Here is a 26,644-nt window from a genome sequence, read left to right as displayed (position 1 = left end):
CTCACAGTGCCCAACCAGTTCCTTTTCTTGCACATGCACAGCCTACCTTCAGTCGCACAGTGAAGTGCCTTATGCTGTGCTGGAAAGTGCTGCTGAATTGACTTTAAAAAAAAATCTGGAGAGCCAATCAAATCTCCAGTGGCCAATCAGAAACTCTACTGGGCAAAAACCCTACCTAGCTCCACTCACTTCATAAATGCATTTGGCAGGCGCCAGGAAAGGTGCTGGTGGGTGCCCCAGTACCGAGACACACCATGTTGGGAGACCCCTGGTTTAAAGCACCGATAATCCAAATAATTAAACAGGGGAGTGGTTTGCTTTGTAACATAAAAACAGGAGAGTGTTTAAATCAGCTCTTTCTGTACCGAATGAGAAGCGTCTTCAAAGTACCATGCTATTTTTTTTCCAGCAAGACAACACTGACTAAACGAACGCTTGAACATCACGACCAGGAAAGTACGTACGATTTTCTGGAGTATGAACTCGTAAATTTTCCTTCCCGCGTTGGCTCGGAAAAATTTCCTGTACTCTCTACGGACCTGGCAAATTAAAATAAACTGTGTTAATTTTTTTTAAAAAAAACCCAAACAAACCAACCCAACACAATGGTGAGTGGATTAGACTAGTAGCAGACGAACTTCAGCAGTGCTCGACAGAAGTAATTCCATAGACAAGATTTTCTCTACGAGCAATCCCTAAACGTTTGTTTTCTAATAGATGGTGTTTAAGGAGGGGGGCGGGGAGTCACACCTGGTGATGTCAGCATCCACTCACAGCCTGAAAGATCACCACCCAGTTTCACCACTTCAGGGAGAACGAGGCCTCACTATCATGATGGTTTTCTCACGCTGATAGTCATACATACAGCAACTTCCTCTCATGCCCTTTTCCGCATAGTATTTGCTCTTCAGCCAGTTAGGTCCTTTTCACACTTACCAATGGAAACCGGAAGGGAATCGGTATTATGCTGCCCTAGAGTAATCCGGGACAGGGATGGGTGTTTCAAACACATGACTTTAGCTGCGGTATGGTTCCATGTTTGAAGCGACACATTTCACACTATTCTGCTTTTATCTCGGTTCCCCGAGCTCCGGCTGTTTTCGTGCCCTCTTTTGCCGGATGGCGTGGGATCTCTGGCTTCTTTTTTTTTTAATGTTGGCTAAGATCACTATAGTGCTATAGCGCTATAATGATGTATCAAAACAGCACCACCACTGAACTGTGTATCCGATGGGGTACTTGTTACCAAATGTCAGCGGCAGTGATCTCAGGCATCTCAATGAAGCCCAGGCATCCCAATGGTGTGCTGTTTTGATACATCATTATAGCACTATAGCAATCTTAGCTGACGTTTCCCCACCCCCCTCCCCAAAAAAATCATGTGCTGGCCGGCAAAAAACGGCGCAAAAATGGCCAGCGCTTCCAGAATTGCTACGGGGCATTTCACACAGTGTCTCATAGCGATTTCAACCCAGAAGGAGGGGTTGAAAACTGGAAGGAACTGCTCTTAATCAAAAATGACTCAGGCACACCTCATTGCTGGGACAGCTGCGGGATTGTGAGAAAAGGTAACAGTATTCCAGTTGCTGTCAGTTACTTAATCAGGTCTGTCTGAAATGCCAGCAGAAACCAATTACTGTTCAGTAACTGACTAGCTGCCATATCGGAATACTTAGGCAGTGTGAAAAAGCCTATAGTTACTTCTTTTCCTGCCCAATAGTATTTAGGATAGATGAAGGGAGGAAGCTTGATGTAGGATTTCATTCTCAATTTAAAAGGGGAAACGCACATGCAAAAACCATACCGGTAGAATTTCCGGAACTCAAGTTTGGGAATGAAATTCTCAAGTTTACTAAAAGAATAAAATTAACCACTGGAGGAATTATGGCTACCCTGAGGATAATAATGTCACCTTAAGCAGAAACTGTCCGTTGCTATAAAAAAATAAGAGTGGAAGATGAAGTGTTGTGGAGGGGCTCCCCACACAGCAAAGGGGGTCACATTCCCTGTAGTAGCAAAGTAGTATGCTGAGAGGGCAAAGCCCTTCAAAGCATCTTGCTACTTTTCCAAAGACGCTAGAGGGCCACGTTTGTGCAACGGTGTGCGAACCGTTCAGGGGAGGGATGGTGGCTCAGCAGTAGAGCATCTGCTTAGTAAGCAGAAGGTCCCAGGTTCAATTCCCGGCATCTTCAACTAAAAAGGGTCCAGGTGAATAGGCGTAAAAAAGCTCAGCTTGAGACCCTGGAGAGCCGCTGCCAGTCTGAGTAGACAATACTGACTTTAGCGAGGGATGGTGGCCCAGTGATTGAGCATTTGCTTGGTAAGCAGAAGGTCCCAGGTTCAATCCCTGGCATCTCAAACTAAAAAGGGTCCAGGTGAATAGGTGTGAAAAACCTCAGCTGGAGAGCCGCTGCCAGTCTGAATAGACTATACTGACTTTGATGGACCAAGGGTCTGATTCAGTAGAAGGCAGCTTCATATATTCATATGAACAATGCCCTTACAAAATGTACAGGACCTTCTTCAGCTGAAAGCTGATGAAATACATAAAGCGCCTTTTAGAAGAGTTTTGCAAAAATATCTTTTCCAGACCTTCCTAAAACACAAATTATTTTCAGGACGCAATGACATACGATGGGAGAGAGCCTTCTCTTCCAACACAGGGGCGCATGGATCACGGCTATTAGTGTAAGTGTGGTGGTGGGGGGAGAGGATTTAAAGCACTGAAGGGGTGCTAAAACTAACCATCAATGCTCTTAATTATGCTCCCCTCGAGTTCAATTTGCACAACCATGCTTTAACACCAAAAGCGTACCTGTCCTGGAAAAAAAAATCATTTGGTGAAGGGTTCAGTAATCCTCCTTTATTAGGGAAAACTCCAGTTTGAAGACCAAGGCTTGCCAGTATTCCATACAGTTTCGACCACAACGAATCTGATCGACGTGCCTCACAGCACAAATGTCTGATGGATTCGGTCTTGAAACTCCAGCTTTCATCACTGCGAACTCTGTCCCTAGATTAATCTTACCTAAAAGCCTTAGGTAAGATTATGGTTTACTGAAAATGGGTAACTTCAGGGGTGGAATTCTAGCAGGAGCTCCTTTGCATATTAGGCCGCACACCCCTGATATAGCCTATCCTCCAAGAACTTACAAGTCTCTTTTTTGTAAGCTCTTGGAGGATTGGCTACATCAGGGGTGTGTGGCCTAATATGCAAAGGAGCTCTTGCTAGAATAGCTTAATATACTGGGGGATGGAACCAGTCGAAGTCGGATGCTTGAAGCGAATATAAATGACAAGGAATGGTGCCTGCAGGGACTTTCTGGTGGTGGTACTCGCTGGGACTGAAGACCGGCACCTTTTGGGTGGCCTCCCCAAGTCCGGGATGTGTGTGAAACTGGTGGTAGTTGGTGCAATCTCATATATGGGCATCAGCACTTTTGAAATAAACAAAAAAAGCATTGGGAATTGGCCTTAATTTCACAGCAACATCGCAGAGTTGGTTGAGACTGGAGCCCCATTTCATACTTGCTGGTGGTCCCAGCGGAGTAAGAGCTCATGGGAAATAAACTTTTCTGTCATTTCCACTTATAAGTTGATTCAGCTGCTGTGTTTTGTACGATCACCAGCCAAGAAGGGCCACTGCAAGCCCGGAGATGGCTGCGGCTGCTCGTACAGCCCTTCTACGCGAGAGGCAGTTCACACGAACCGTGCTGCTGTGTGAGAGTAACCCAGGAGTAAATCTGGCCCCTGCCATTCCCAAATGGCTTGCCTACAGGAAACATCTTGTAGGGATCCACCTTTGCCAGAACACTCTAAAAGAAGAAGACCGTAGATTTATACCCAGCCCTTCTCTCTGAATCAGAGTCTCAGAGCGGCTTACAATCTCCTTTATCTTCTTCCTGCACAACAGATACCCTGTGAGGAGGGTGGGGCTGAGAGAGTTCTCCCAGAAGCTGCCCTTCACGGACAACTCTGCGAGAGCTATGGCTGACTCAAGCCCATTCCAGCAACTGCAAATGGAGGAGGGGGGAATCAAATCTGGTTCTCTCAGATAAAGAGTCCATACACTTAACTATTACACCAAACTGACTGTCCTCTGGGCAATAGCATAAAAAAAAAGGTAAAGGTAGTCCCCTGTGCAAGCACCAAGTCATTACCCAGCCATGGGGTGACGTGACATCACGATGTTTTCTTGGCAGACTTTTTACAGGGTGGTATGCCATTGCCTTCCAGCCATCCACACTTTACCCCCAGCAAGCTGGGTACTCATTTTATTGACCTCGGAAAGATGGCTGAGTCAACCTTGAGCTGGCTACCTGAACCCGGGATCGAACTCAGGTCGTGAGCAGAGTTTGGTCTGCAGGACTGGATACCAGGTGCGAAAACGAAAACTAATGTCACAATGGGAAATTCCTACCGAAGTTAAGGAAGAGGTTTAGAAGAGAACTGTTTCCTCCTGAACTGTTGCCAACGCAAGCCAGTGTCAATAACTGTAACAGTATTCCCCTGGGGAGGGGTGGAATTCTAGCAGGAGCATCTTTGCACATTAGGCCACACACCCCTGATGCAGCCAATCCTCCAAGAGCTTACCAAAAAGAGCCTTGTAAGCTCTTAGAGGATTGGCTACATCGGGGATGTGGTCTAATATGCAAAGGAGCTCCTGCTAGAATTCCATCCCTGCCTTTGGGGCATTTCATTGTCCATCTGATAATCCACACTTCCGGTAAGATTATCAGCGCCTTCAAACTAAAGACAACTGCGTGCAAAAACGATATAGTACCGCATGGGGTTTAGTGTAATAGCTTCTTTAATTTTTTTTTTTAAGTCCATGGGAAAAAGATGTCCTTAAAGATCATGCTTGCAATAGCAGTCCCAGAGCACCAGAAGTTGATTAGGGGTTAGTAGAGGCGACGCTTTATTGAGTTCGTTATTGACACAAGGGAGTAGTTTTTGGGAGAAAAATACCTTCAGTCCAAGCCAGTAAGCCCAAATGACCGCAACGGCATGCTTGCGCCTAGCTTCCTCCTTCAAGCGTTTCAACTCCCTTCGAGCCTAGAAGGTTTAGATAGTGAATCACAGAGACAGCCTGAGGCAGAGAGCATAAACCGGAAGAGGATATTGTCCACCGATTGAGCAGCAGATACAGGAAGATGGAAGAACAGTGACCTTTAAGACCCAGCATGGCGAGGCAGGGATGGGGTCAAAGTGCAGCCAGCCCCCTAAGCCGATTCACCAATCAGGAGCGGTGGAAGCCCCACTCTGTGCTGATCAAGTCTTTTTTTTTTTTGTAGCAGGAACTCCTTTGCATATTAGGTCACACACCTCCATGTAGCCAATCCTCCTGGAGCTTACGGGGCTGTTAGTACAGGGTAGGGCTGCCAAGTCCAATACAAGAAACATCTGAGGATTCTGGGGGTGGAGCCAGGAGCAAGGTTGGGACAAGCGTCATTGTACTCCAAAGGGAGTTCTGGCCATCACATTTCAAGGGACCGTGCACCTTCTAAATGCCTTCCTTCCATAGGAAATAGTGAAAGATAGAGGCACCTTCTTTTGGGGCTCATAGAATTGGACCCCCTGAAACTTGACAGGTATTTTGGAGAGAGGCATGGGATGCTATGCTGAAAATTTGCTGCCTCTGTCTCAAAAAACCAGCCCCTGCAGAGCCCCAGATACCCGCAGATCAATTCTCCATTATACCCTATGGGAATTGTTCTCCACCTGGAATAATGGAGTGCCCAGCAGACGTTTCCCTCCCCCACTTTCTGATGACCCAAGTTGGGGGAGGGCTTCCAAACCGGGGGATCCCCTGGCCCCACCTGGGGATTGGCATCCCTAGTACTACAGGGCCTACTGTAAGCTCCAGGAGGATTGGCTACATCAGGGGTGTGTGGCCTAATATGCAAAGGAGCTCCTGCTAACAAAAACCCCCCTGGTGCTGACACTCTTCTATGGCACATTAAGACTGCCTATCACAAAGGCGGAATTATTCCCCAAAGCAAGAGTCTGCAACCTTTCACAATTCCAGAGTCAAAGGATGTTAAAACTCAAACGCTGGGCTCTGTTTGCATAAATAAGATTACTGTACAGTTTAATGTTACGGATAACCAGGGCTCTTTTTTTATAATAGCAGGAACTCCTTTGCATATTAGGCCACGCCCCCCTGATGTAGCCAATCCTCCAAGAGCTTGCAGGGCTCTTCGTACGGGGCCTACTGAAGGCTCCAGGATTGGCTACATCGGGGGTGTGGCCTAATATGCAAAGGTATTCCTGCTACCAATAAAAGCCCTGCTGATAACTGGTAGCATTGATTAATGATCCATAAAGGTTTCTGGAGTCCAAACTCTGGCGGCACACATGCAGTCTCACAGGAAGTCACAAATACACACAGGCCCCACTCGGACAATGTTTTTAGTCATTCCACTCTCCGTAAAGCATCTTTGGGCCTGCAATTTGTTTCTGAGGTGCCGGTGGTGGAAAGTACTGCCAAGTCGCAACAGAATTATGGCGACCCCAAAGGGCGTTCAAGTGAAGAGATTGGATGAGATTCAGGTAGCCGGAGCTATCCAAGTTGGGGACATTTGTTTTTGCCTGCTATTATTCTCCATATATCTTTGCAGATAGATCCCAGTCGGCAGGCATGTTGGTCTGAAGCAACAAAACAAAGCAGTAGACAAATGCACCTTTAAGACCAACTAAGTTTTATTCAGAATGTCAGCTTTTGTATGCTCTTAAGCAGGCTTCATCAGACAAAATGGGGATGGCAAGCAGCAATACTTAATATAAGTGGGCAGTGTAGAATCATGGGGATGTTTTTAGCAGATTAAAAGAATCACAGATAGGGATCTGTGTCTGTTAGTGTTAGGACAAAGTGGGGCTGAAAACACTGGAGCAGTCTGCTTCTTATCACCCTCCAGCGTTTTCCCAGCCCTGTTCTGTCCTAACACTAACAAACACAGATCCCTATTTGCGATTCTTTTAATCTGCTAAAAACATTCCCATGATTCTACACTGCCCACTTATATTAAGAACTGCTGCTCCCATTCAAATTTTGTCTGATGAAGTCTGTTTAAGAGCATACCAAAGTTTACATTCTGAATAAAACTTAGTTGGCCTTAAAGGTGCACTTGTCTACTGCTTTGTTATATATCTTTACAGTTTGATTTTCTTTCTTAATAGAGCTATGATAGGCTCACCAGCAGCCCCCCACAGCCCATCTTAGACGGATCTTGTCTTCCTGTTCCCAGCCTGAAATAGATTCTCTGGAGCATATTTTTTTTACTTGTTCTTTTCATACGGCGAGCCGAAGAGAAATGATCAACCCGCTGTTGGAAAGGATCCCCGGCAGATCAAATAAAGTCAAATTAGATTATCTTCTGTCAGATAGGAACCACCAAACAATACAACAGGCGACTAAGGTGCTTTTCCCAGGTTTATAAAGAACGCGAAAAGCGAGGCAAAGAGGCCAAACTGTAAATCTTTTAACAAATTTTAAAATGACTTTCAAAAATGGTTGAAAGGGTTAAATAATAATCTTTTAAATTCTTTTTTTTTTTTACTGTTATAACCCTCAAGCCATCAAATCTGAACCTGCAGATTCTTTGTGGGACTTTTTTAAAGGTACTTTTAAGGTTGTTCTAGATGACTAAAATGTTCTGACTGTAAAAATAAACTGAACTGAACTGACTGATCTTGCCAGATCTCAGAAGCTAAGAAGGGTCAGTTCTGATTAGTACTTGGATGGGAGACCACCTGGGAAGTCCAGGGTCGCTACGCAGAGGCAGGCAATGGAAAACTACCACCCAGCGGTGCCTCTAGAAGCTTTCATTCTTAGGGAGGGATGGTGGCTCAGTGGTAGAGCATCTGCTTGGTAAGCAGACGGTCCCAGCTTCAATCCCAAGCATTTCCAACTAAAAAAAGTCCAGGTAAGTAGGCATGAAGAACCTCAGCTTGAGACCCTGGAGAGCTGCTGCAAGTCTGAGTAGACAATACTGACTTTAAGGAGGGGCGGTGGTTCAGTGGTAGAGCATCTGCTTGGTAAGCAGAAGATCCCAGATTCAATCCCCGGCATCTCCAACTAAAAAGCATCCAGGCAAGTAGGCGTGGAAAACCTCAGCTGGAAACCTTGGCGAGCCGCTGCCAGTCTGAGTAGACAATACTGACTTTAGGGAGGGACGGTGGCTCAGCGGTAGAGCATCTGCTCGACAAGCAGAAGGTCTCAGGTTCAATCCCCAGCATCTCCAACTAAAAAGGGTCCAGGGAAGTAGACGTGAAAAACTTCAGCTTGGGACCCTGGAGAACCTCTGCCAGTCTGAGTAGACAATACTGACTTTGATGGACTGAGGGTCTGATTCAGTATAAGGCATCTTCATATGTTCATATATGTTAATAGGGGAAGGACAGTGGCTCAGTGGTACAGCATCTGCTTGGTAAGCAGAAGGTCTCAGGTTCAATCCCCGGCATCTCCAATTAAAAAGCGCCGAGGCAAGTAGGCATGGAAAACCTCAGCTGGAGACCTTGGGAGAGCCGCTGCCAGTCTGAGTAGACAATACTGACTTTAGGGAGGGGTGGTGGCTCAGTGGTAAAGCATCTGCTTGGTAAGCAGAAGGTCCCAGGTTCAATCCCCGGCATCTCCAACTAAAAAGGGTCCAGGCAAATAGGCGTGAAAAACCTCAGCTTGAGACCCTGGAGAGCCGCTGCCAGTCTGAGTAGACAATACTGACTTTGATGGCCTCAGGGTCTGGTTCAGTAGAAGGCAGCTTCATATGTTCACATGTTTGTCTCTTGCCTTGAACTGGACGGATCTTGTCAGATCTCAGAAGTTAAACAGGGTTAGTTCTGATTAGTACTTGGATGGGAGACCACCCGGGAAGCCCAGGGTCGCTACGCAGAGGCAGGCAACGGGAAACCATCTCTGTTCATCTCTTGTCTTCACCTGGATGACCTGGGCTAGCCCAATGTTATCAGATCTCAGCAGCTCAGCAGGGTGGGTCTCGGTTAGTATCCGGGTAGAAGACCACCAAGGAAGTCCAGCATTACTACGCCGAGGCAGGCAACGGCAAACCACATCTGCTTGTCTCTTGCCTTGAACGCTCCCCCGGATGGGGTCGCCACGGTGACTTGGCAGAACTGAGTTCATTTCGTTCGTTAGGTTTCTCAGGGAGCCCCCTTTGACTCTACAGCTGCTGGGTTGCAGACCCCTGCCCCAAAAGGAGGTTCATTCAAAAGCAGCTACCAGATGCCAGTCAACCCACCCCCCAGCTGAGCAAAGGCTGGTACCAGAAGGACAAATGGGACTGCTCGCAACCCCAGGGGCCAGGAATATTCTGCTCTTGGCCATGGCGGCCTGCACTTCAGAGCTTTGCTACCAAGGCCTACTCTTCCAAAACCGTGTACATTTACTTCTTTATTGCCACAGAGAGATACAACTAGGGGTGGGATTCTAGCAGGAGCGCCTTTGCATATTAGGCCACACACCCCTGATGTAGCCAATCCTCCTACCAAAAAGAGCCTTGTAAGCTCTTGGAGGATTGGCTACATCAGGGGTGTGTGGCCTAATATGCAAAGGAGCTCCCGCTCGAATTCTACCCCCGGCCGCAACCAAATAAACACCACGTTGTAGATACATGATTGCGGTACGTATAAAAACAAGGGGACTGGGGAACACATTTTTTATTTTTCCAAAAGAGCAATCAATAAATAAAAACACGAGCACATTCCGTGCAGGCATGAATTCCTGTCCTTCCTTTTGCAGTTTAGCATTAGCAGAAGGACAGACACCCGCCACGTTTAAACACTCGGTCGCGACGTCACACGTCAGTCGATAGCGATGCACCTGCAGTTTTCGTACCTTGCTCATCTTTACAAGAGATTTGTTTTGCAAATGTTGTCTCAAATATTACAATGTCAAGCTGCAGCCTGTTATTTAAATCTGTATTTTTGTTTTTTTAAAGAAGCTGTACAAGGGAACAGATTTTAGTTTTCAGCCTGAGGCATATTAGTAAGTAAAGAAAAATTGCAGTGGGCTGTTTCTGAAGAAATTCGCTTCTGCCTTTCCTGTTTAATTATCATTCTGCAATTAGCTGGCTTTGGACTGATTCGTGGACCTCTTTTGCAGCGAGCCTTTCGTTTTGTTTTGCGATTAGCTTGCATAAAGAAAGGCTGGCGACAGGTGACTTTTACTTGAAAAGGGTTCATCCTATGATCTCAACTGAACGGGAAACAGCTCAAACCCATCTCACAACAAGATTCCCATTTGTTATCTGAAACACTCGCTTCATCTCGGGGGGGGGGGAATGCCCCATGGCCTGATCCAATTCAATTTCACTTCCTGTTACCTTAGCCAGGGGTGGCCAAACTGCAGCTCTCAAAGCTCCCACCACCCCGTCAGCCAGCTTGGAGAAGGCATTTCTCTCGTTAAATCACTTCTCCAAGCCAAACCAGCTGGCAGCTTGAAGAAAACATTTAAAATTGCTTCCTTTCCACCTCTCCCTCCCTCTCCATCTATTTGCCTTCCTTCCTTCCTGTGTCTCTCAAAACATCTAACGTTTATGTCTTGTGTCTCTCAAGCATCTGACATTTATTCTATGTGGCCCTTACATTAAGCAAGTTTGGCCACCCTTCCCTTAGACCAGGGGTAGGGAACAGTGGCTCTCCAGATGTTTTTTGCCTACAACTCCCATCAGCCCCAGACATTGGCCATGCTGGTTGGGGCTGATGGGAGTTGTAGGCAAAAAACATCTGGTGAGCCACTGTTCCCTACCCCTGCTTTAGACCTTAATGCAGGTCATAAAGCTAAATTTTGTTCTTCAAATTGGGCCCCCGAACTACTAATTCTGATATAGCAATGTCTGAAGTCCAAGATCTTTTTTTCCCTCCATCAAGTTCAGAACGTGTTATGCTGACTCGTGACGGGTGTCCTAGATCTCCGTCCATTGCCTTTCCTAGTCCTGATGTCCTTGCAGATGGCAGGGATTGAACTTGGGGCTCTGCAGGCACACTAAGAACCCTGGTTCGGAGTTATGATGCTTCCTGAGTGAGAATCAAAGAGTTCTGCTGCAGGATCATTAAGTTCTGGAGGCCCAGAGAGGTAGGAAGGAAGGCGTGCAGAGCAGACTCAGTCAGAAAGTGGCAGCCTAGTCTTTCTTTGTGTTGGCTGTGGGCCACGGTTGACCCGGGGGGGGCGGGGCTGCTCCCTGTGTTACAGGACCTGCTTCAATAGAGGCAACTAAGAAGGCATTGGAAAGGAAAGAAGCAGAGGGCACAAAGATGGACAACGTTGGGAAAGAGGGGGGAGGAGGAGCGGTTGCCTCCACCAACCCAGCAATGGGTCCATATTGGGTGGCCCTTAAAAGGAGGGAAGGTTTCTTGATTTGAGCCCACAGGAAAAAAGGAGACAGTGGGATTAGCAAGGGCATTTCAGTAGGACTTCCTTTGTCGAAGGGAAAATGCTGACACTGGAATTCTTGGGATTGTTTTCGTCTCCAGAGTCAGGAATTTAAAGTTGCATGTTAGTAGCTTTCTTTTGAGGAAAAAAAAGAAGTGTGAACTGGCATGAACTCATAATTAAGGAATGAGCAAAACTGTATTTCTGAAATTCAGCTACATAACGCTACAGTACTAGGCTAGAGAATTGACTGTACTGTAGCTGGTGTCCCTACGGTGACAGGCAGCCCCAAACAGGCAACAGTTTGCTGCCACCATTTCTACAGCATAAGAGAAGCCATGTTGGATCAGGCCAATGGCCCATCCAGTCCAACACCCTGTGTCACACAGTGGCAAAAAAAAAACCCCAGGTGCCATCAGAAGGTCCACTAGTGGGGCCAGGACACTAGAAGCCCTCCCACTCTGCCCCCCCCCCCCCAAGCAACAAGAATACAGAATATCACTGCCCTAGACAGAGAGTTCTATCTAAACCTTCTGGTTAATAGCCACTGATGGACCTCTGCTCCAGATGTTTATCCAATCCTCTTGAAGTTGTCTATGCTTGCAGCCGCTGCCACCTCCTGTGGCAGTGAATTCCATGTGTTAATCACCCTTAGGTTCTACCATGGGTGTCACAGAGCTAAACTTCTCTGCCCAGCATGCACTGGGGCCCATGACCTTTAATTCTGCCTCAGGAACCCTCATGGAATAGAGGAACAGGAGTTGGGGCCAAGGGTTAACATCCTATCAGCACCCCCTTCAGCTGGCGCCCTCGCCCAGTCTGAAGACCGATCTGCAGTGTACAATTCTTCCCTCATCGTGGGGCATGGCTTGCCCTCCAAAAAACTCTCTGGGGCCCCAAAAGCCACCCCCCAAAAAACCCCCTTCCGCCTCCAACCTAAACCTTCCTCTCATCAAAGTCTCGTTTTGTACTGACCAAACAATTTCAAACCCACCTCTCTGTTTGTAAATGCTGGCAAACAAGGCTAGCTTTCAGCATGTTTCGGGAGAAATCAATGCTGCAGTGTGCAATAGCCACTATTAGCAGGCCAGTCCCCGTTAGTTATAATGGGCGTTATTTCCTCGACCTCAAGACGACTCAGGAAAGCTTGATTCAAACGGGAACAACACCTTCCCGCGGGACTTCGCATTTGTGCGATGTTTTATTTAAATCGAGCCGCTGCTCGTGCGAGTCACGTGACCGTCGCTCAAAGGGAGTGGTCCAGTTTAAGTGAAATGTGGTGCAATAGCAAAGACCCACGCGAACATTCGTTTGCTTCCCCACTGTCAAGCCTCACTCGTATAGAGTTCTGTATGCCGCGATGGAGACTGGAAGAATCCAGGAAAGGATCTCAGAACTCTTTCCAGTGCAATGCGTCCTAAAATGCAAAGCATCAGAACAGCTGTGAATTCAATTAGATTGCAGTGGCGTTAAAAGCCTTTGCGTGGAACGCTGCCAAAATCTGCTACTGCAAGTGCATGCTAACCATGACGTTTCGCTGTGAAGCAAAAAGGTTTCAGGTGGACACATTTTTAGAGATCTGGTCTACTCGTTTCCAAACCAGATCTCTAATAGCTTGTTAGTGGACAACGAATGCAACACAGCTAGGCATGCCAAGAGGTTTTTTAGTACCGAAATTTTGCGACGATGGGCAGCAAAGATGGATCCCGGACGTTACCAATGACGGCATGCTGGTACTCATTAGTTTTTTAATATATATATATATTAGTTCTTGCTTTTCTGCTATACATGAAGATTGGGTGTTGGTGGTTAATGGGGGATACCAAATGATCTGCGTGGAGTACCTTAAATCCAAGCCAGCAAGCCCAAATAACAGCAATAGCAAGTTTATTCCTAGCCTCCTCCTTCAGCCGCATCAGCTCCCTTCGCGCCTGTGGTGCATTTGGAAACGAAGGACAGAAAATTTTTGAGACAGGAAAGGTTGCTTCAATTTCCCAGTGCAGAGACAAAAAAGAGGAGAGAGAGAGAGAGGAGAGAGAAGGTGAAAAAAGAAACCAAGTCATTTCATACAGCGAGAACGAAAGCATGAGCGGGTTCGGCAGGGGGCTGAAATTTATTAAAGTACAGCCGCACAGAGCATCTTTTCTAGCAGGAGCGCCTTTGCATATTAGGCCACCCCCCCTTAATGTAGCCATTCCTCCAAGAACTTACAGGGCTGTAAGTACAGGGTCTACTTAGAGGACTGGCTACATCAGGGGGTGTGTGGCCTAATATGCAAAGGAGTTCCTGCTACAAAGAAAGCCCTGCAACCACAGGAGGAAAGAGAATGGGGGGGAGGAAAAAAACGTAAGTAACTTAAAAGCAACTGGAAACGTTTTTCATGGATCTCTTCTGTAGAGGACCTTTGCTCCACTCAAGGTTCCGAAACAACCAGGAATCTGTTCGAGTCTGCTCACCTGAGTACCATGCCAATAAGCCGAAATGGTCGTGACCGCTTCTCTGCAGCGTTTCTGGTGCTTTAGTTCTCGAAGGAGCTTTCGGGCCTGTGAAAAGCACCCCCCCACACAAAGTTACCATGCGTCATAGAGACTTAGGACCAAGCTACATGGGACGCTGGAGCTCCTCCTGCTGAAGCGTAATCTGGGTCTAAAAAACAGTCAAATTGAGCCCAACATGGATTGGAGCCGGGGGTGGAATTCTAGCAGGAGCTCCTTTGCATATTAGGCCACGCACCACTGAAGTAGCCACTCCTCCGAGAGTTTACAAGGCTCTTTTTTTGTAAGCTCTTGGAGGATTGGCTACTTCACGGGGTTGTGGCCTAATATGCAAAGGAGCACCTGCTAGAATTCCACCCCTTGGATCCGGGGTTGGTCACTGATTGATTTTCCAGCTGCACTCCCGTTTAGATGGTACAACATCAGGAGGCCTTTTCTAATGATACTTTCAGAAGGGATGTTTCTTCTAGTGTCTCAGCACTTTTACAGTATTCTCAACTGATTTTCACTTTTATCAGAGTCAAAGGGGAGGATTTATATATACATAAGTGACAAGTAAAGTCACAAGCAGGGGTGGAATTCTAGCAGGAGCTCCTTTGCATATTAGGCCACACACCCCTGATGTAGCCAATTCTCCAAGAGTTTACAAAAATGAGCCTTGTAAGCTCTTGGAGGATTGGCTACATCTGGGGTCTGTGGCCTAATATGCAAAGGAGCTCATGCTAGAATATTATCCTTGATTGGAACCATTGATCTGAGAAAGTGGGGTGACTTAAGTCTCCCTCCCCCTCGCAATATTATTTCCCGAACTGGAAATGGTATTGGGTACAAGTCCCTGACAAGGATTTGTTTTAAATTTGTGGTCCAGAAGCAGTCTACTGATTTTCCTAGTAGTATTGTCATTGCTGATGAGAGGTCGATTATCCAAAGCATATTCATATATCCATAACTATATTGTTTTATGTATTAATATACGGATTTATATACATGTATTTATGCCTGTATTAATCTATATATTATAATATTAATATTTACTAACCTTCCTACATATTCATTATATTCTTTTACAGATTTATGTAGAATACTGTTGGTAACAAAGGCCACATGAGAGGGTAGATCAGTTGGGAAGCGAAGGCCTAATCTTGTCTCCCTGGTAACAGAAGATAGGTACCAACGGAAGATGCCTACAAAGCCGGAATGCAACCTTGGAGAAAAGCAACACCAGGGTCTTCAAAGACTTTTGGGTGGGAGACATTTAGGTGGGAGAAAGGACAAGCCGTTAACCTGTAACCTATATTTAAAAGGTAAAGGTAGTCCCCTTGTGTGAGCAGTGAGTTGTTACCGACCCATAGGGTGACATCACATCATGACATGTTCTTGGCAGACTTTTATATACGGGATGGTTTGCCATTGCCTTCCCCAGTCATCCACACTTTCCCCCTAGCAAGTTGGGTACTCATTTTACTGACCTTGGAAGGATGGAAGGCTGAGTCAGCTTTGAGCTGGCTACCTGAAAACCCAGCTTCCACCGGGGATCGAACTCGGGTCGTGAGCAGAGCTTAGGACTGCAGTACTGCAGCTCTAACACTCTGCGCCACGGGCCTTATGGCTTGTACCTTGTGGCTAATAGCCACTCAGGGACTTCTGCTCCAGAAGTTTATCCAATTCCCTCTTGAAGCTGCCTATGCTTGTCACAGCCAACCTAGAGAGATCCTTCTAGGATTTTCAAGGCAGGAGACGAGCAGAGGTAGGTTGCAATTGCCTGCCTCTGCAAAGTCTTCCTTGGTGGTCTCCTAGCCAAGTACTAACCATGACTCACCCTACTTATTTTCTCAGATCTGACAATATTGGCCTAGCCTGGGCTATTCGGGTCAGGAGTATTTCCCCTGTATTCAGACCAAAAGCAGCAGGGAAAAGCCTGTTTCTCATTCAGGAAAGGTTGTGAAGGAAAAGCCCTGATTTGTGCAAGGTCCCTCCAGGAATGCTTTTAAGAGCAAAACTGCAAATATCTCGAGTCCCAGATCAAGGCACTCCAGCATCAACATGTGGTTCGGCGTTCAGACAAGTTATGGGGCTAAGTAAGTCTATCTCGCTATTCCCCCCCCAAAATTTCCACTCTTTTATCCAAACTTTCGGGCCAAACTCATTTCTCCCTGCAATGCCTTGGGGTTAAAGGTACTAAACAGGCAGGGCTTCTAATGGAGCCGGAGAGTCTTAAGAGACATTACTCAGCGCACGAATCAGAGTAGCGCCCACACAAAATTTCCCAGGCTCATCGAATTCTGTTGTTGATTTGGGATTCTAAGCCACAAACAATCCCACTCTTAAAACGCTCAACAGATTACAGGAAATACTGATTCCAGAGGAAGCGCAAATGAAACCAGATTTTATGCTGAGCAGACAGGTTAAAATGGATAAAAGGAAGTACTTCTTCACCCAAAGGGTGATTAACATGTGGAATTCACTGCCACAGGAGGTGGTGGCGGCCACAAGTATAGCCACCTTCAAGAGGGGTTTAGATAAAAATATGGAGCAGAGGTCCATCAGTGGCTATTAGCCACAGTGTATGTGTGTATATAAAATTTTTTGCCACTGTGTGACACAGAGTGTTGGACTTGATGGGCCGTTGGCCTGATCCAACATGGCTTCTCTTATGTTCTTATGTTCTTATTTTCAGCACATTAATCCAAACATATATTTTTTAGATAATCCACATTTTACTCATCAAACCTGAGAGTTTCGGATTCACAGAGCCACTTTGGTGTAGTAGTCAAGCGTGCTGACTCTTATCTGGCAGAACCGGGTTTGATTCCCCACTCCTCCACCTGCAGCTGCTGGACTGGCCTTGGGTCAGCCATAGCTCTCCTAGGAGTTGTCCTTGAAAGGGGAGCTTCTGGGAGAGCTCTCTCAGCCCCTCCCACCTCACAAGGTTTCTGTTGTGGGGGGGAAGGTAAAGGAGACTGTGACCGCTCTGAAACTCTGAGATTCAGAGTATATGGTAGGATATAAATCCAATTATCATCTTCTTTGACTGGATAGATTCTTTTAGCACACGCACTTCAATCAGAATGAAAGCAGAGAAGCACTTTGGCTACTTATGAACATTATGAATCTGACCTTTTTTGCGCTTGTGGATTGAAATTTCATTGTGTGTTAACAGAAAAATAATCAAGACTGAAATTCGTTATATAAATTCACTGAGATTTCTGCAGTGTTTACATCTTCAGTTATTTTTTCACGGTTCTGTTCTAGGCCAAGATGCCGACAGAAGCTCTGGATTCCAGTTCTGAACAGCTGGATGCTGAGACTAGTCTGCAGTGCCGTGATCAGTTCGTTATGGTGGTCAGCAGGGGTGGAATTCTAGCAGGAGGTCCTTTGCATATTAGGCCACGCCCCCTGATGTAGCCAATCCTCCAAGAGCTTACAAGGCTCTTTTTTCTTTTGTAAGCTCCTGAAGGATTGGCTACATCAGGGGTGTGTGGCCTAATATGCAATGGAGCTCCTGCAAGAATTCCAATGCTGGTGATCAGAATGTCAGAACAGGCTTGGGAAGACTCATGAAGCTCCCTGCCCCTCCCTGGACCAAGTAGTCGTTCGATCTAATCTACCTCATGAGGTTGTTCTGAAGATAAAATGGACAGTGGGAAGGACCATGAATGCATCTTCTCTGCTCCATGGAGGAAGAAAAGGATCAGAACGGAAGAGACAGCAGTCACAGTGGGCAGTGGAATAAAAGAACGTCCACATTACATAAACTCACCTTCCACCCTCTGATATACGACTGAACCACGATGGCAGAACCCTTGGTCCGCTGGTATTTCTTCCGTTGCTGTAGCAAAGACATATGCACATACATATCAATGGGGTGAATCGAGATTCAAAAACAAACGAGCACTAACTGAATAATAAACAGTCACTTTTTACACACACACATCTGCCCAGGCTAGGTCGATCTCATCAGCTCTTGAAAGCAATGCAGGGTCAGCCCTGGCTAGGATTTGGCTGGGAGACTACCATGGCAGTTCAAGGTCACAGAGACAGGGAGAGAGAAGAAGAAGAAGAAGAAGAAGAAGAAGAAGAAGAAGAAGAAGAAGAAGAAGAAGAAGAAGAAGAAGAAGAAGAAGAAGAAGAAGAAGAAGAAGAAGAAGAAGAAGAAGAAGAAGAAGAAGAAGAAGAAGAAGAAGAAGAAGAAATTGGATTTATATCCCGCCCCCCACTCTGAATCTTAGAGTCTCAGAGCAGCTCACAATCTCCTTTATCCTCCTCCCCCACAACAGACACCCTGTGAGGTAGATGAAGATATTGGATTTATATCCCGCCCTCCACTCCGAAGAGTCTCAGAGCTGCTCACAGTCTCCTTTCCCTTCCTCCCCCACAACAGACACCCTGTAAGGTGGGTGGGGCTGAGAGGGCTCTCACAGCAGCTGCCCTTTCAAGGACAGAGTCTCAGAGCGGCCTACAATCTCCTTTCCCTTTCTCCCCCACAACAGACACCCTGTGAGGTGGGTGGGGCTCAGAGGGCTCTCACAACAGCTGCCCTTTCAAGGACAACCTCTGCCAGCGCTATGGCTGACCCAAGGCCATGCTAGCAGCTGCAAGTGGAGGAGTGGGGAATCAAACCCGGTTCTCCCAGATAAGAGTCCACACACTTAACCACTACACCAAATTGGCTTTCAGAGAGAGAGAGAGAGAGAGATGACCCTGGAGGTCCCTTCCAACTCTATTATTCTATGATTCTATGATATCTATCTATCTATACACACATATCTATATATCGGCACTTTATTTAAAATGTTTTTAACATTGAAATGTTTTACTGTCGGATGTCTGCTGCCTTCGGAACTCCATTTGGGCAGCCTGCTGGCTCATAAGCTGAGTAGATCTCACGTAGCGCCCTGTCTGCCTCTTGACAGGAAATGAACTGTATACCGGGTTGCAGATAGGATCCAGCGAAAAAGCGCGGTGAGCACCAACCAGCGTTAACGGTCATATCTGCACTGGGCCAAAATCTATGCTAGTTTTGCTACAGCCTATCAAGTTTTGTTCCCAGTGCTATTTTTTGACTTACAGTAGGTAAGGATACAGTCCCAATGTGCTGTCCTACAGATGCGAAACTCCGCAGTGGCAGACGCGCCCAAGTCTAGACAAAGCGCGGTGATACAAAGCTGTCCGCGGAGGTTGTTTTGTAGAAAAATAGATGGTGGAGCTCATTAGCATAACTCATTAGCATATGTCTCCTCCAGTCAAAAGCAACCTGACGGAAGAAAGGAGATCCAGCCAGTCCACGCAGGCCTTGCTCACCTGGGGCTCTCCTGGGCCGCGCCCCCCCAGTCAAAAGGCTAGTAAGCCATCCGCTGCCCAAAGTCACCTAAGAAGTGGATAAAGGGTGGCGTGGGCTTCTCCAGGGGTTAATGAGGGCTACGGGGGGGAGTGGCAAAGCCCCTGGTGGCTGGCTGGCTGCCCGCTCTCCTCATGAGGGGATTGTCGTGCAGCTGTACTTCCTATCCAATGGACAAGGTAGGTGGGGAGGAAAGAGGGGGAACCCTCAGAAAGGTTCAGGAGCTGTGCTCCTGTGAGCTCCTGCTGAATCTGAAGCTGAGCTGTTGGATTTTATAGCAATTACTTTTATTTCAATTTGTCTTGCATTCAGGAACACATGGCACCATGCTTCAATTTTAAACTATTATTACCTGCCTGGAGCCCTCAAGGCAAGAGAGGATGAAAACCTGTGTAAATGAACCCCTGTCTTACCGCGTATCTCCTGTACCAGGCAGCGATGACAACCTGACTTTTCTTCATTAGAAGGAACTGCGTGCGGCACTTCCAGCCCCTGTAGATCTTCTGGATCAACGTTGCCAGATCCTCCAGGCGCTGTTTCCGCAGGTCTTCCAATTTGAAGAGCTATGCAGGTTGGGCAGGTTTAGAAGGAGAGGAAGAGAAGCAGAAGGAAAAGAGTTTGAACTCGCATGAACACAACGAAACCGCGTTATACAGAATTAGGCCATTGTTCATCCAGGTCAGTACTAACCAGGCATGGAATTCTAGCAGGAGCTCCTTTGTCTATTAGGCCACACACCCATGATGTAGCCAGACCTCCAAGAGCTTACAAAAAAGAGCCTTGTAAGCTCCTGAAGGATTGGCTACATCAGTTGGGTGTGGCCTAACAGGCAAAAGAGTTCCTGCTAGAATTCCACCCCTGTACAGGTATTTGTTTCCCCATCACCACCCAAACCTTCTAACCCAGGGTTGTCAAACATGCATTCCAGGGGCCAAATCAGGCCCCCGGAGGGCTCCTATTAGACCCCCGAGCAACTGGCTATCATCTGCTCCCTTTTCCCTCTCTCTTGCATCCTTCTGCATCACAACTTGCTTTGCAAGGCTTGCTCAATCGCACAGCAGCTACAGAGCAAAGCCTGTATTTTCTTCATTGGCCGAGGCTCCTCCCTTGGGGAGGAAGGGGGGGGGGAGGCAGAGCTTGTTTCCCCAGGCTCTCTCAATTGCACTGCTGAGCTACTGAGTCAAGCCTCTCTTCCTTCTATTGGCTGAGGTTCCCACCCACCCCGTCTCCTGGGGAGGGAGAGAAAGAGCCAGAGCTTCCTTTGCTCAGTTCCCTGGATCCCATGGGAGAAATATAAAGAAAGCACCTTTAAGACCAATGAGTGCTAATGTTTTAAGTTTTTTTTAAATATATATAATTGTGTTTGTCTGTGTCCTTTATAAAGTTTATATCTCTGCTACCTCATCTTAAATAGGTACGCACATGGCCTGGCCCAACAAGTCTCACTTATGTCAGATCCGGCCCTCATAACAAATGAGTTTGACACCCCTGTAAAACCATTAACCCTTCGTCACTGAGCAATCTGAAAAAGGCAGCCAAATCCTCTCTCAAACTTCTGAGAAAGGGTTTGTATACGTACCGTTCTTGGATTCCGGATGAATATTTTTGATCTACCAAAGGAATACTCTTCTTCGGGGATCTCTAGGTCATTAAATAGTACCTCCACTCCAGCTCTGTCATTTAAAAAAAAACAAAAAAACACCTATGTCTACAAATTGTTGTAGCTGCCACGACGCTTAAAAATTTGCTACCTTTGGCATCAGCAGACTATAAAATGGGGGGGAATTGGTGGGGGAAGCGCAGAACATAAAAACAGCTAACAACTTCTTTATCATTTTGTTTACAAAAACCTTGTGCTCCACAACTGTGAAAATAGATTTGGGCAATACAGATAAGTTCTGCTCTGGTACAAGGTGAGCTATTGTTTTGAAACCAGCTTGTGAAATTGTCAGAGCAATGAAGGTACGCTCGTCTAGCTTTAAATATTTCACAGCACGTTTAGGCAAAACAAGGCAAAAAGTTGCTATTTAAGAACTGTGAAGGTTAGCCAAGGTCCTGAAAATGCTTCTTCCCACAATTGGAAGCCTACAGAAATGATACAGAAAGAGCCAACCCAATCACCAGGGGTGGAATTCTAGCAGGAGCTCCTTTGCATATTAGGCCACACCCCCTGATGTAGCCAACCCTCCAAGAGCTTACAAAAAAGAGCCTTGTAAGTTCTTGGAGGATTGGCTAGAGCAGGAGGTGTGGCCTAATATGCAAAGGAGCTCCTGCTAGAATTCCACCCCTGCCAATCACAGCTAAGCACCTAATCCTTTATGTCTTTTTACTTAATTCTGGATCGCAAGGAAAAATGCACATCGAATAACGGTGTCAGGATCAGTCCACGTGACTATTTTGCACCAGGTATGCATCTTCCTTTCTGAATGGGATTATGCTATAGTCACATGCAAATTAATACGGGTTGTTCTGAAGAGTACAAGCGCTGCTGGATCAGACCAGTGGCCCATTTAGGCCAGCATCCTGTCTCATAGAGTAGCCAACCAGGTCTTCTGGAGGGCCCACAAACAAGGCATAAAGTCCTTCCTAAGAATATCAGAAGAGCTCTGCTGGATCAAACCAGTGGTCCATCTAGTCCAGTATTTTGTCTCACACAGGGGCCAGCCATTTCCTCTGGAGGGCCAACAACAGGGCATAGAGGCCGAGGCCTTCCTAAGGACATCAGAAGGGCCCTGCTGGATCAAACCAATGATCCATCTAGTCCAGTATTTTGTCTCACACAGGGGCCAACCAGTTCCTCTGGAGGGCCAACAACAGGGCATAGAGGCCGAGGCCTTCCTAAGGACAAAAGAAGGGCCCTGCTGGATCAAACCAATGGTCCATCTAGTCTAGTATTTTGTCTCACACAGGGGCCAACAACAGGGCATAGAGGCCGAGGCCTTCCTAAGGACAGAAGAAGAACCCTGCTGGATCAGCTCAGTAGGAAGTTCGCAATGCCCCATTTTTGGCTGTCCAGAGCATCTGATCGGCCACTGTGTGTGACAGGATGCTGAACGAGATGGACCCTCTCTGGCCTGATCCAGCAGAGCTCTTCTGATGTTCTTTTGAGATTTGACTGTGCAGATTTTTTTAGAACATTGCTTTGGCAGCAGCTGCCACCACAGCACAAGGATCTTCACCGGACGACTGACGGTATGTTGTGGCAGCCATTTTGTGGTTGGCTCCACCTCCTGCAGCAGCCATTTTGTAGCTGCATCTACCACACAGTGACCGAATTCCAAATGTAACCTGCAATATTGTAAAGGTTGGGGATCCCTGCTTTAAAGGCAGGTAAGTCCTCTGTTCAAGCACCAAGTCGTTACCGACCCATGGGGTGATGTCACACCACGACGTTTTCTTGGCAAACTTTTTACGGAGTGGTTTGCCTTCCCCAGTCTAAATCCAAATCCTTTTATTGGCGTAGAAATAAAAAGTACAGCATAGCAAATTTACATGGAGTTTCAGCTATAAAAACCAGTCAAACATCAAGAAGGGGAGCTAGTCTTTTGCTCTCTGATTGTTATGGTAACCAGGCTTGTGATATGGGAACATTGGTCAGATAGTAGAAAAAAAACCTAACTTCGCTTCAGTTAATCCATAAAAATTAGACAGAATAGGTTTGATTATGCAGTCCCGCACTTCCCCATAAAAATCACAATAAAGTAAGACATGGGCGACCGTTTCAAGGTGCCTTCCATTACATGGGCAGACTCTATCCTGATAAGGGCTGTTGGCAAACCTCCCAGACAATACTGCTGAGGGTAAAACACTGAGTCTTGCTAACATAAGAGAGCGGCATAACTGGGGTGAAGTAATCTGGGAAAGGTAGGCAGCAGGCAGCCCATGATCTGGGAAGGTACCAAATGCTAAAGGGGAACAAGTTTTATGTCCAGAAGAACATTGTCACATTCAACAGCCAGTTTCCTTATCACTACCCTTCCAGGAAGCCCCACCAAACAATGGGCACATCCACAAACCAATTGCCCTTTCATCACACCCCCTCCAGCCTAGAAATAGCAGCTCTCCAGCAGCCCTGGCCCCACTCAATGCACAGCAGCCAAGAAGGTCTGAGCGCCTGCTCCGGCTGCAACGCCACTGAGGATGTTCTCCGCAGCTGAGAACAAAACGTCTGGAAGGAAAACTTTCTCCAGTAGAACACGGCACTTGATCCCGAAAGATTCTACAAACCCTAATGATGTTACCAGCCGTGAAAACCTGAAATCTTTGGTAACAAATGAACTGTTTCTTAATATCCAAGATCCTCTGTTTCAGGATTCTGAATGCCTGCCCCAGTCATCTACGCTTTACACTCAGCAAGCTGGGTACTCAGTTTTACCAACTTCGGAAGGATGGAAGGCTGAGTCAACCTCAAGCCGGCTACCTGAACCCAGCTTCTGCCGGGATCGAACTCCGGTCGTGAGCAGAGAGCTTGGACAGCAGTACCGCAGCTGACCACTCTGTGCTATGGGGCTCCCTAGCCCTGCTTTAGGGGGTCAATATCTGTAAGAAAGCTTACCTGGCAGGGCCTCTCCAGTGCGGCCATGTTTGCTTACAAAGCATTTTATACCTTTCCAAGCAAGGCTCATATGGCTGCCTGAATGCATATCCTGCCCTCCTGACACGGACGTTTTCCAGCAGCCCTAAATAGCGAACCTGATGGCACACCAGGGCCTCCGTGAAGACGAATGCCGCTTTTTTGTCATTAGGTTTGATGCACCTGCAAGTAAAAAAATAGCCACTCTTTTAAAATACTGCACTAAAAACTTGTGGCGCATAACCTCAAACTGCCCCCTCCCCCAAATACATACGCTTCCTTTTAAAAAAGGTAAAGGTAGCCCCTTGTGCAAGCACCAGTCGTTTCCAACTCTGGGGTGACGTTGCACCCCAGTCGTCTACGCTTTCCCCCCAGCAAGCTGGGGACTCATTCGACCGACTGCGGAAGGATGGAAGGCTGAGTCAACCTCGAAGCGACTACCTGAACCCAGCTTCTACCGGGATCGAACTCAGGTCGTGAGCAGAGAGATCAGACTGCAGCACTGCAGCTTTACCATTCCGTGGCATGGGGCTCACTGAACACTTCCTTTTATAGTTTAATATACTACTAATTCAGGTTATGGGCATGTTAAACTGGGCAAACAGATGAAAGATTACAAATACTAGAGGATCAAAGAAAAGGACACAGTAAAGGAGGCGAAATCTATGAGGCCTGTACTGGGCTTGATATAGTGGGAGCAGATTGAACCTCAGGAGGTAGGGTTGCCAACTCTGGGTTGTGAAAAACTGGATTTTTTGGGGGGGGGGGAGAGCCTGGGGGGGAGGGACCACTGCAGGGTATAATGCTACCAAGTCATAAGCATAAGAGAAGCCATGTTGGATCAGGCCAATGGTCCATCCAGTCCAACCCTCTGGGTCACACAGTGGCCAAAAAACACCAGGTGCCACCAGGAGGTCCATCAGAGGGGCCAGGACACTAGAAGCCCTCCCACTGCTGCCCCTCCCAAGCACCAAGAATACAGAACATCACTGTTCCAGACATAAGAACGTAAGAGAAGCCATGTTGGGTCAGGCCAATGGCTCATCCAGTCCAACACTCTGTGTCACACAGTGGCCAAAAAACACCAGTTGCTACCAGGAGGTCCATCAGAGGGGCCAGGACACTAGAAGCCCTCCCACTGCTGCCCCTCCCAAGCACCAAGAATACAGAACATCACTGCTCCAGACATAAAAACGTAAGAGAAGCCATGTTGGGTCAGGCCAATGGCTCATCCAGTCCAACACTCTGTGTCACACGGTGGTCAAAATACACCAGGTGCCATCAGAAGGTCCACCAGTGGGGCCAGGACACTAGAAGCCCTCCCACTGTTGCCCCTCCGCAAGCACCCAGACTACAGAACATCACTGTCCCAGACATAAGAACGTAAGAGAAGCCATGTTGGGTCAGGCCAATGGCTCATCCAGTCCAACACTCTGTCACACGGTGCTCAAAAAAACACCAGGTGCCATCAGAAGGTCCACCAGTGGGGCCAGAACTCCAGAAGCCCTCCCACTGTTGCCCCCCTCGAGCACAAGGAATACAGAGTGTCACTGCCCGAGAGAGAAATTTCTATCTAGACCTTGTGGCTAATAGGCATTGATGGACCTCTGCTCCATATGTTCATCCAATCCCTTCTTGACGGTCTATGCTGTTGAACCAGATGCTGTTTCAGAACAACTCCCGCCTACCCACTGAAATCATAACTGCTAGATTCTCAGATTTGCTCTTCCTGAGTGTGTTTCAATTTGCACGTGCTAATTTCAAATGGAACCAAGCCTCCAAACCACAGGCGACCTGCCGAGATTGTTTGTGGAATACAAATGCATTCTAAGCTTCTGACATTGTCAGAACTGGCCTGAGTCAGCAAATGTGCTTAAATTGACCAACTGCCATTACATTATTAGCTATCAACTAATTGTGGGTGAGCGTGCAATACAACAGTGTTGTGACCACGGGCTCTCAAACAGCCCACAGCTAAGAAGCTGGTCTGGAGACATCCGCAAAACATTCAGGGTTTCGTGATCACTGGACCGAAGAAAAATGTTATTAACTCTAGAGTGAAGATCAAAACAAACAGCAGATTCCATTCCCATGACGGAAAGCATCTAGAATGCACAGAGCCCCAACTCCTGAAGGAGAGTTCTGCATAGCCTAAAAGCTTCCATCCAGCCTACTGAACTTCAGCTGGTGTGAATAACAAGACACAGATTTTTCTTGCAGTACAATGTTCAGGGGTGGGGCTGCCAAGCACCCTGGGCCGGGCGGGGGTTCTCCTGCCCTGGAGGAATCTCCCTCAACGCCACTGGCGCAATGACATCACCAGCAATGCCACGCACCAGCACTCTAGGCGTTTCCGGGAAAACTCTATGGTTTTCCCGGCTGCTCTAGCAATTTGGGAGGGGAAACTCTATGGTACAAAGTGCTAGAGCATCTGGGAAAACCATAGAGTTTTCCCGGAAACACCTAGAGCAGCCAGTGTGCGGCATCACGATGACGTCACTTCTGGGTGACATCATTGCACGCACAGAAAAAGTCCCCTTCCATAGACCACAGGGGACTTGACAACCCTACTCAGGGGCCAAGCATTAATGCACAAATGAGGGGTCTCCCAACATGGGGACTGGGGCTGCCATGACGTTCACTGTCATGAACCTGGGCCTAGTGAGGCCTGTAGGCCCCAGAGAAGCCTGCTTAGGAGCTACAGGGAAAGCCTATATTTCCCAGGATCCCCTCAGTTCCTCTGATTGGGTGGCAAGGTTTTGGAGGGAAACTAACTCAGAGAGGGATGGGGCCTGGGAGCAAAGCATAAAAAGGGCCAAGCCCAGACAGTGTGTGTTCTTTCCTGTAAAGGC

General features: G+C 47.2%; 1 protein-coding gene across 1 annotated transcript in view; it reads right to left on the bottom strand.

The window, feature by feature from the left end:
• Positions 1–26,644, bottom strand: part of MYO1B (myosin IB) — a 207,448-nt gene that overhangs the window by 19,550 nt on the left and 161,254 nt on the right. Inside the window, 8 exon segments of the mRNA XM_060256929.1 lie at positions 465–539; positions 4,969–5,055; positions 13,231–13,317; positions 13,843–13,929; positions 17,642–17,710; positions 19,633–19,782; positions 20,799–20,892; positions 23,775–23,975. Of these exon segments, the coding sequence (XP_060112912.1) occupies positions 465–539; positions 4,969–5,055; positions 13,231–13,317; positions 13,843–13,929; positions 17,642–17,710; positions 19,633–19,782; positions 20,799–20,892; positions 23,775–23,975 (850 nt within the window).

Source organism: Heteronotia binoei, chromosome 16 (genome assembly GCF_032191835.1).
Source record: "Heteronotia binoei isolate CCM8104 ecotype False Entrance Well chromosome 16, APGP_CSIRO_Hbin_v1, whole genome shotgun sequence".
In the NCBI taxonomy this organism is placed as follows: domain Eukaryota; kingdom Metazoa; phylum Chordata; class Lepidosauria; order Squamata; family Gekkonidae; genus Heteronotia; species Heteronotia binoei.
This window is presented reverse-complemented; position numbering and strand designations above follow the sequence as displayed.